At 37.7% G+C, this 10,887-nt stretch overlaps 2 protein-coding genes across 2 annotated transcripts; one reads left to right on the forward strand and one right to left on the reverse strand.

The window, feature by feature from the left end:
* The first annotated feature begins 6,179 nt into the window (after positions 1–6,179).
* LOC100253353 (S-type anion channel SLAH1) lies at positions 6,180–7,949 on the forward strand. Its single transcript, XM_002269579.4, has 2 exons — positions 6,180–7,172; positions 7,518–7,949. Exons 1-2 carry the CDS (start codon positions 6,294–6,296, stop codon positions 7,797–7,799), a joined length of 1,161 nt encoding a protein of 386 aa, XP_002269615.1. The 5' UTR covers positions 6,180–6,293; the 3' UTR covers positions 7,800–7,949.
* Positions 7,950–9,171: 1,222 nt separating this feature from the next.
* On the reverse strand, positions 9,172–10,588 carry LOC100248217 (mitogen-activated protein kinase kinase kinase 18). Its single transcript, XM_002269624.4, has one exon. The coding sequence runs from the start codon at positions 10,433–10,435 to the stop codon at positions 9,173–9,175; it is 1,263 nt and encodes a 420-aa protein (XP_002269660.1). The 5' UTR covers positions 10,436–10,588; the 3' UTR covers position 9,172.
* Between the last annotated feature and the right edge of the window lie 299 nt (positions 10,589–10,887).

Genomic DNA, 10,887 nt, shown 5'->3' on the forward strand with positions numbered 1-10,887 from the left:
GCAACATAGAAGCCTTACTTCGCCAAAATGTGGATATCTTTGCCTGGAGCCATTTAGATATGCTAGGTATTGACCTGTCTGTGGCTGCTCATAAATTGAATATTCTCCCCAACATGCGTTTGGTGAGACAGAAAGTCCGAAGCTTCCACCCAGATCGACATAAAGTAATATAGATGAAAATTGATAAGCTACTGGTCGTTGGCTTTATTAGAGAAGTTGTCTATCCATATTGGTTGGCCAACGTCGTGGTGGTATCAAAGAAATGAGGAACTTGGCGAGTGTGTGTAGACTATATGAACTTAAACGACACTTGCCTGAATGATAGCTTCTCTTTGCCCCAAATTGATCAGATTGTTGATTCTACGTCTGGGAATAGAATGTTTTCCTTCCTAGACACTTTTTATGGTTACCACCAAATACCCATGTTCCATCTTGACCAAGAAAAATTGACCTTTATCACACCTCATGGACTGTACTGCTATAATGTCATGTCGTTTAGGCTAAAAAAAACAGGTGTAACCTATCAGAGGCTGATGAAAAAAATCTTCAAACCTTTGATAGGACGAACAATGGAGGTATACATTGACAACATAGTCGTCAAAAGTAAAACCTGCATGGAACACATGCAACACTTGGAAGAAGTATTCACCCTAATGTGGAAGTATTATATGAAATTCAAACCACTTAAGAGTGCGTTTGGTGTTAGCGTGGGCAAGTTTCTTGGCTTTTTGGTGACTCAACAAGGAATCGAAATAAACCCAGATGAAGTGAAGGTTGTGCTTGAGACACCTGTTTTGTCCACTAAAAAGGAAATGAAACAACTAAAAGGTTGTTTTGCAGCCTTGGGTCTATTTATAGCCCAATTCACTGATAAGCTTCATTCGTTCTTCACTACTCTACATGGAGCCCAAAAGTTTATCACTGAGTAACCAATTGGTGTGTCAACAAAAACAGTCTCAAATATAGCATAGCCCCTTGCAAAACGAAGCCGCCCAGTCTCGGACACCACGAACACTTCTTTATATTTCTGAAAATGTGGGCTGCTACCTTGAATCTCCAGTGTGCTGCCACTGAATTGTCCATTAGTGAACACAATTGATATCAAAACATGAGTGGTTGAGCCATCCAACGCGGAGGTGATGTACATGTCTTACCCACGTCCAACAGGGGTTGAGTTGGGATCAGAGGCTTCAGTTATAGGGTCATCAGTAACAAAAACTATTCTAAATGAAGTGAAGCTCCAGATCTTGTCGAGGACGCTGAGCACAACACCATGGCTAGAACAAGCGCAACTAATATATCTTACTCATTTGTTGGATAGGATACTAGTTTTTGGGTTTAATTTATTTGATTAATTTGGAAATGAGCTTTGTTTAGTTTTGCTTTTAATTTTGTTTAAGGAAAAGTGATCGGATTTGAATCTCATCTAGGTTTGTTTTGGAAATTTTGTTTCTTTTCTCTCTAGATTGTTCATTTTTCATCTAGGTATTTCTAAATTATATATATATAAAGAGAGAAAGAGAGAGGGGGGAAGGGGGAGAGAGAGAGAGAGCTCACATTTCTTAATTACATCATAGTCTTATGAAGATGGAATGAAACCATTGACCTTACATTAATTGGATTTATAGGATTACTTCTTGACAATAGTCTATGAGTAGTTTTTGTTAAATTATCAAAAGAATTCTTTGTACAAGTTGTTTGAAGATTTCCTTAACAGTATCTCATAGCAACAATAGCAATAGTGGTCAAATAATTTAGTGATGTTTGCAGATGCTTATATTTTGATTAAGTAGTAAAAGAAATGTGTGGATCCTGTATTTTCACACGATGTGTTCCCACTCGATGGCAAAACTCGCTATTTTTTATTTGTTCGGTGAAAATATGATTTTTACAAAAAAAAAAAAAACTTGGAGTCATCACTTATTTTTGTTTTTTTTTTTAAAGGGAAAACAAAATAAGAAATAAAACATTAAGTGTGATTCCTTATTTGGAAAAGACGATCTGTGAAAAACCAAACCTGAGTTCGAAAATCAAGTTACTTATTGGGAAGGTACGGTAAAGACTGTAACACCCCTCTAAGCCCCTAAAAATGGGTGTCACTAAATAAGGTGAAGCAAATGTGGCAATTGATAAGAAAATTAATGGATACTAGTAAGATGATCAAATAATAGAACAAATCATGCATCAGAATGAGCAAAGTGGGAGTAAGATTGTACCTTAGCAGCAAATAATAGTGCGTTATCGTGGAAACAATGTTAGCTCAAGTATAAAATTATTGCATGCATGTCAAAGATCAAGACAAAAATCAAACAATATTCATTAGGCATAATAATTAACAATCAAAAGAGGAATCTCATATGTAAGGGACCAAAGCCCAATTGATCTTGCATGAATTAGTCTCGCAAATTCCATTATTTTGAAATTATGAAAAATTCATTTTTGCTTATTTAAAATCAAGATAAACATAAAATTATTTGAAAATTGAAGAAAATTTGTACAAGTGCATGCAAAAATGAGAATGGTAGTAGACTTATTAAAATCAAGATTTTTTGTTACCTAAAACCTTAATAAATGATGAAAAGTGGTAGAATTAAAAAATATTTGAAAATTGGAGTAAAATTAAAATTATTTGAAAGGAAACTAGGGTTTTGAAAATTATTTTAAAATTAAAATTTTGAAAATTAAATTTGAAGATTGGAATTTTGAAAGATTATTTAAAAATGGGAGTTCTGAAAATTAAATTTAAAAATTGGTATTTTAAAAATTAAATTTGAAAGAAATTGGAGTTTTGAAAATTATTTGAAAATTGAAAAATTAAATTTAAGAATTAGAATTTTGGAAATTAAATTTGAAAGAAATTGGAATTTTTTAAGTTATTTGAGAATTAGAGTTTTGAAAATTAAATTTAAGAATTAGAGTTTTGGAAATTAAATTTGAAAGAAATTGGAATTTTGAAAATTAAACTTAAGAATCGGAATTTTGAAAATTAAATTTATAAGTGGAAATTTTGAGAATTGGAATCTTGGAGAATTAGAATCTTGAAAAATTATTTGAAAATGGAAATTTTGAAAATTGGATTTAAGAATTAGAGTTTCGGAAAATTATTTGAAAATGAAAATTTGAAAATTAAATTTAAGAATTGGAATTTTGAAAAATTATTTGAAAACAGAAGTTTTGAAATTTAAATTTTAAAATTAGAATTTCAGAAAATTATTTGAGAATGAAGTTTTTAAAAGATCAAATTTTTAAAAAAAATATCAATTTAAAAAAAAATATCAATTTTTTTAACATAGAAAAAAAAAATGAATTAGGAAGGTGACATGTGGCCTGGGGAGTCGCAGTTGGAAGGTGGCCAGCCATTTCAACGTATATTTTACAAGCAATATCAAATTTAATTAAGCTTGCGGGATCCTCATCCCGAATTTCATTTCTCCACGTGTTCATCCTTATTCTCAACTCTGTTTGTTATCTCAAATACAACTGCAGCAAACCCATTTTCCATCAACCCACTTGTCATCCCACACAATTTCTTGATCTTCAACATCAACCAAACCTTTCCCATTCTTAGCAACCTGCTGCTTAACATACCCCACATCCCTGGACCTCTCAACATGGAAAGTAAACTCTTCTCCATATGCAGTCCTAACATTGATGATTTGCAAATCAGAGAGCTTGAGAACCAAATGAAAAACATTCCCATCTGAAACCCCATAGTCTCGGACAAGAGAATTGCTTCTTGCCATCTCTGTCCCCACAAACCAATTTTTGTTTCTTCACAACAAACCCTCTACAATTTTGGACCCTAAGTTTCACAGCCTCAATTAAAACAGACCCCATTACACGCATTGGAATCATTGAACCAAAAAACGCTAGATAAATCAAAATTGATTCGCTTAAAAACAATCTGGGTTGGGTATGAAAATGATTGTGAGATGGGGCAAGTACAAGAGCCGCAGATGACATTGTTTTCACAACAAAATGAAAGAATTTGAAGCTTTAAACCAATATTAAAACCTTAAACCCAAGAAATTCATCAATGGGTGTTGACCCATGATTATACTGAAACGAAATTCCAATTAGTGCACACCCATTGTTTTGAAACTAAAAATTTAAAAATAAATAAATAAACGAATAAATAAATAAACCAAGTAACGTTCAAGCCAAGAGATTCATGTATGAACCAACTGCTCGTAAACAAACCATAGAAATTAATTAATAAGCATAAAACCCATGAAGAAATTATTCTAAAAATTAAAAACAATAGGATTATTGAAGTCAGGGCTTCAGAATCAAATGAAAAAAATAATAATAAAGAAGAAAATAGGGTCCTTACCAAAGAGGAAGAACCAAAGAAAATGGTGGGGCGGATCAGAGCTTAAATTGAGAGGCAAAAATAGAAAAAAGTCGGATGAATTGGTGAGGAGTTGAGGTGGCTGAGGAATCAGCTATTTTAGGAGAGTTGAGAATTTGGAAAGGAGAATGGAGAAAGACGTGTGTTGGGGTGGGTGGAAAGGAATAAGTGAATCTTCTTCTTCACTTCTCTCATGGCGGACAAGTCCCTTATCCATGTCAAGTTGAAGCTGCCCTTTCAGCTTTGACTCAAGAACATCGTCAACCAAAAGAAACAAAAAAAAGTATTGTTGAACCCATCAACTTTGCCCACTGAGCATCTGCGACACTCCATTGATCCCACTCAGCAGCCTAAATAATATAAAATATAGCATGTGAAAGAATAGCCAAGAAGGAAAAGATAAGCATGCACCATGATAGCAGATACCGCATCTGAAAATGAAAACCTGGAAAAAAAAACTTCAAACACAGAGTACCAGCTTTCTTTCTTTCTCCTCCAGCTTCTGCCAGCTCCATTTTGCTCTGTCTTTCCTTTCAAAAAAAAAAAAAACCCTCGTTCTATCTTCCCGAGCCCGGTTTTCTTCTCTTTGCAAGCTTCTACTGGCTCCACTGTTTACCGTTCAGCAAGTCTCTATTCCAATCACCACCATGATAATGGTCACATTCCTCATCACACGTCTCATGCATGCAACTTCATGGAAGTTGGGGCACTTCAAATGAATATCTTCAGCTCCTCTATGGGGTGATATGAAATACCTTTTTGTGCTATTGATAAAAGCAATAACAATAAACACAGGAATTGGTTTGCAAAGAAAAGGGGTGTACAAAATGATAAACATATACTCTTGTATTTGTAAATTGACTTGATAATACAACATATATACAAATTTTTAAGTCTAAAATAGTTCTTTTGTTTTTTTTCAATTTTTAGTCTCTTTTGTCAAAGGCAATTTGTTGATTTGAGCATTTAAGAGTAAATGCAGAAGTTTATGTTCAAAGTGAGCATTAATCATAATATTGAGAGATGATTCTTCTCACCAACCATATAAGTTTATATACTTAATGATTATATTGTCCACTTTTTATTTTGAAATCAAACTCACCAAAATAGTGTCCAAATAAAGTGGTCACAACTTGTTACCTAACTTACAAGTTGTAATCCAACTTTAACTAACTAAAATTTTTATTTTTCTTGCCTTTCGTACATCTTAGTGGAAAAATTGAAAAGCAGCCGAAAGGCTTTTCCATTCAAAATCAATGACGAGGAGAACACGACAAAATGCCGTAACACACACTAGCCTGATCTCTGGGGCCCTTGTGTGACACATTTTTTTATGCAAGATGAAAGGCATGCCTCTTAATTTTAATAATAGACCACGATTATCCGGATGACATAGACGTAAGCTCCATTTGCCTTCATTTTTGCCTGCTTACACCTCCGTACCTAACAAATTGCGTCACCAAAAGTAGAGCTTCACGCCCCCATGCTGCACTCACATACCCAGAGCAAAAAAATAGCATTCTAATTCAAATGGTTTTTGTGGGTACCAAATGGGCAATGTAATTTTCACTACAAATAATTTTTCTTGTATTCAAACAGAAACACTTTGAAAAGAAAATTTTAAGCCAGGACAACCCAAGTCCAAAAAGGCTAGCACGCTCAGCCGCCTTGCCTTGATACAGATGCACGCAATGCTCAGACATCAACTCAGAACGCTACTCTTTTTCGAAATTCAAACCTCACTTTTTTTTCTTTTTTTATATTTATTTAATCCTCTCATTCCACACCTCAACTTCCCTACATTAAGCATTCTCCACGAGTTGAGCCATCCACTTTAATTTAAATGTATGTAGCCACATTCCTCAAATCAACCCATCACTGCTCTCCTATATAGACTTGACTGCAAGCTGATTGAGATCCCAAATTGTAAGTTGCAGTTCCAATGGCGAACAACAAAGGATTGAGCTCACCATCCCAACCCCAGATTGAGCTTGTGGTTGATGTATCCATTGTTGCAACCCCATCTGATCAACAAGGCCTTCAGGGCATTGTTGAGCGATTGATTTCACCTATTTTGACTAGGTTCCATGCTGGGTACTTCAGGATCAGTCTCTCACTCTGCAGCCAGGCCTTATTGTGGAAGACCCTTGGAGAGCCTAGCGACGACGCTCATGCGATTCGTCACATTCTTCACACCCTGCCGTCCACTGCCTTTGTTCTTTTGTGGTCATTGGCTTTGTTCATATTGGCCTCACTTTCTCTCATCTATATTCTAAGGTGCTTGTTTCATTTTGAATTGGTGAAGGCTGAGTTCTTGAACGATGTTGGAGTAAACTACTTGTTTGCTCCATGGATTTCATGGCTTCTCCTGCTTCAATCCTCCCCTTTCATTGCTCCAAGGACTGTGTATTATACTGTACTTTGGGGCGTATTCATTGTCCCGATAGTGGTGCTCGATGTCAAGATATATGGCCAATGGTTCACCAAGGGAAAGCGGTTTTTGGCGACGGTGGCGAATCCAGCTAGCCAGCTATCAGTGATTGGGAACCTGGTTGGTGCATGGGCTGCATCTCAAATGGGATGGAAAGAGAGTGCAGTTTTCTTATTCTCATTAGGCATGACACATTATCTAGTCCTCTTTGTCACACTTTATCAGCGATTATCAGGGAGTAGCTCACTTCCCGTAATACTTCGGCCAGTTCTCTTCCTCTTCTTTGCAGCTCCAAGCATGGCAAGCCTAGCATGGGACTCCATCATCGGAACTTTTGATAATTCATCAAAGATGCTCTTCTTCTTATCGCTCTTCCTCTTCATGTCCCTGGTAAGAGTTGGAATCACACTAGCTTTCTCTTTAGGAGATTAAAAAAATAGGAAAAGAACATTCATGGAAAGAGACTGGATGTGACGTAGTGTAGAAGAAGTATTCAACTCGGGCTCTTTGCACTACTGCGGGCGATCAAGTCGCTTTCTTGAAACACTTATGCACTAGTGCGAGGCAACCACGACCTTGATAACAATCAACAACATGGGATCAAAAAATCCAATTTTCAAGTCTTTATCTAATAGACCAGCCACAGTACCACACACTTTTTCTGAAATGAATCCAATGAAAATTGATATATATGCATCTAATCTTCTCTAAAATGTTTGGTGCGTGTGAAAACAGGTTTCTAGGCCAGGCCTATTCAAGAAATCGATCAGGAAGTTCGACGTGGCATGGTGGGCTTACTCTTTTCCTCTCACAGTCCTAGCGCTGGCTGCAACAGAGTATGCACAAGAGGTGAATGGTGGTGTCGCTCATGCCCTAATGCTGGTGTTGTCCATACTCTCAGTTCTGGTGTCTCTCCTCCTAATGGTCTTCACTGCACTCAATACTAATATGCTTGTTACTGGAAAAGATGATCCTGCTCTAAATGATCCCAACGATGGTTGCACAACTTTGCCATGAAAATCACTTCTCATCTCCATTGCAAGCTAAGAAGGAATCAACAGCAACAACATGAAGGAAGTCTCAATCAATGACCCAATGTAAATTTTAACATCTTTTTTTCTTTTCTTTTTTTTTCAAATTTGTGTGTCATTAGTTTTTAATTGTCATATAGCAGTGTTTGTCAATCTAAAAACTCGTACAATCTTGGACTTCTACTATGGATTTACAACCAAAAGCATCACATAGAATTTAAAACCCTAACTTCAAAAATCAGGAGAGAGAGAGAGGATAGTGGTCAACTACCATATTGTACAAATAATGAAGGAATTTAAGTTTGACTGCAAAGTTGGCTCGAAGAACAAGCCTGCCCGGGTTGAATTGGGCCCAAACCCACTAAGATTGAACTTATGCTGCCCCCAAGCCCAGTAAACACTTTGTCATTAAGCCCTGACTGAAGCCCAAAGTGGAGTCTGACATAGTCTATGACACCACCAAGTGATAATATAAATATAAAGTGGAAAGAAGTGGCTCAATCAATTTGAGAAAATCAAAAAGGTCAACCAAAATATCATGGTACCTCATGTTGAAACCAAGTCAATGATTCAAAAGATGATGATACTTTTGCTTGAAACAAAGTGAAGGGTTTCAAATAATGGCTTCTACTGTTTGTAATTATTGTGAACATCATGCCATACAAGCACTTTGAAATTGAAATGTGAAAACGAATGATTTTCAAACTGGGCACATCCTCATCTTAATAGCTTTCTTTCAAGGAATCCCACTATTCAAACAGTGATTTTCTACTTAGCCTTCCTCTACTCTTGAAAATTTATTTGTAATGTGGACTTCTTTTATGAGTTTAGGCTCCAATTACTATGGGAATGAAGGCATTTTGTGGATTGATTAATTCTCAGTAACCAAAATTGCATTCCAAATTTGAAATGGAGGGATTTGCCTACATTTTTGTGAGATGGAGGTGAATCCAAATTTACCCTTGCCAAGCTAACAAGGAAAATAGAGAGGAGGGTGTTGGAATTCAAATGGGAAATGATCATTTTGGGACACTTTTTTTGGGGGTTGTGGATTTCAACAAATTTTGCTTATCTATCTACTACACCCGAAAGGGACGAAAACAGGGGAGAGGCTGTGGAATTTGAGTAAGCCTAATGGAATTATGGAGGGGGGTTGACCCCCCAAATTCTATATTCACACAAGATAAAGTCATCCAAACATGAAGAACCGGGTTGACCTTCCAAACCGTTGTTCACACACAGAATTTTCCATCCATGGATTGGAGGAAAGTTCACCCACTCACCCAACAAATCAGAAAACAGAGGAGGAGAAAAAAAAAACAGAGGAGAACAGAGGAAGGAAAAGGAACAGAGATGAATTTAGGATGCTAAGAAGTTTGAGATTGAAGTTGAAGTAATTAACAAGTGTTCTTTGTCTATCTCAAAATTGAAGTTGCTCACTACAACACTATCTTTCATACATGTCCTACAACTAAATTTGCTATCTAAGAAATCCTCCATCTCCTCTCCATCACCATGGCTTTCTACCTTTTCCACATCATGACTACTCGAAACTGCCTCCGACCTGGAAACTGGACTCGCTTCATCTTCCATGTAATCAGCGGGTACGTTGCTTTCCTCATTGGTACTGCCTCTGATTGTGACCCAATTATCATCCCTTGTCCAGTTTTCTACCCTTGAAAACGTCCATAGTTTCCGGATCCTTTCTGCTGGAGAATTTGAAAAACTTGCCTGCTTCAAGTAGCCTTGTGCTTCTGATTCCTCCAATGAGCTCCAAAAGTTTTGGTCTAGAATACTTGTTGGAGAATCTGAATAGGATTCTTGAACTTGCTTTGCCTGAGGATTCAATTCTCCCACAAATGGATGCTTGAGAAGCTGACTTGCTGTCCACCTCTCTTTTGGATCTCTCCGTAAGCACTTGCTTAGAAAATCCTTTGCTTGGTCGGAGAGAAAACTTGGAATCCATGGCAGCTCTTCAGAGAATCCGATTCGATAAAGAGCTGCAACTGCGTTTGCCACATTAGGCCATGGAGCGCCCCCAGTGGCCATTTCAATTATTGTACATCCAAGAGCCCATACATCAGAAGGGTATCCCTGATCTTCGCCGCGCGCTACCTCCGGTGCCATGAAGAACGGTGTTCCGGCAATCGGCACCTTCCTGTCATCCTTGCCGTTAGTCCACTTGGCACACCCAAAATCAGCAATTTTTGCACCATCTTCTCCAATTAGCACGTTCTGGCCTTTAATATCACAATGCACTAAGCCTCGTGAGTGAATGTAATCCAATCCCTGTACAATTTGTCGCGCATAAATCCCAATCATCGATTCATGAAGCTGACCTCCACCCCTCCGAATTGCATCACCAAGAGTGCCACCGGGCATGTACTCAATGAAAAGATTGTACATAAGCTTCTTGTTCTCCCTGGTAATGTCACACCCCTTGTAGCCAACTATATAAGGAGACCTCAAAGAAGATAGGATTCTCTCCTCCCTCTGCAGTGACTCCGACCGAGATAGCTCCACCGACTTGACAGCAAACACGTCGCCAGACCGGAGAGAATTGGCGAGGGAGACTGTGGCAGAGGAGCCAGAGCCTAAGGTGTGGCCTCTGGTCCAGTCCATTTGGTAGAGCCGAAATGAATTTTGCTTTGTTGGTATGCTTAGTTGGTCATTCCCTTCATATATAAGGGTTGAAGCAAGTGGGTCACTATTAAAGGTTAGTTTTATTGGTAGGGTGGGTCTACACACTCTGCCAAGAATTTGAGGTTCCTTTTACGAAGAATCAGTAGTGTCGACGTGTCAAAAATTTGGTGGGGGTTGACAGGTTTGCCCGTCGGCGGCAACCACCTGGGCATACCACACGCGGGCACGTGTAGAAAATTCAAGTATGAGGAGGGTGTAGAAGCAAGGAAAAGAGGAGTGATTTGGTGGAAAGGACAGAGTTTGGAAATGGTAGATTGAATGGATAATCGAAACTTGGATTCTTTGTAATGTATGAGTATGACTTTGAAAATTTAATTAAATTTTGGAGGGGTATGCATGGTGGGGTGGTGGGTTGAACCACCTAAAGGGGT

This window comes from Vitis vinifera, chromosome 12 (genome assembly GCF_030704535.1).
Source record: "Vitis vinifera cultivar Pinot Noir 40024 chromosome 12, ASM3070453v1".
Classification (NCBI taxonomy): Eukaryota; Viridiplantae; Streptophyta; class Magnoliopsida; order Vitales; family Vitaceae; genus Vitis; species Vitis vinifera.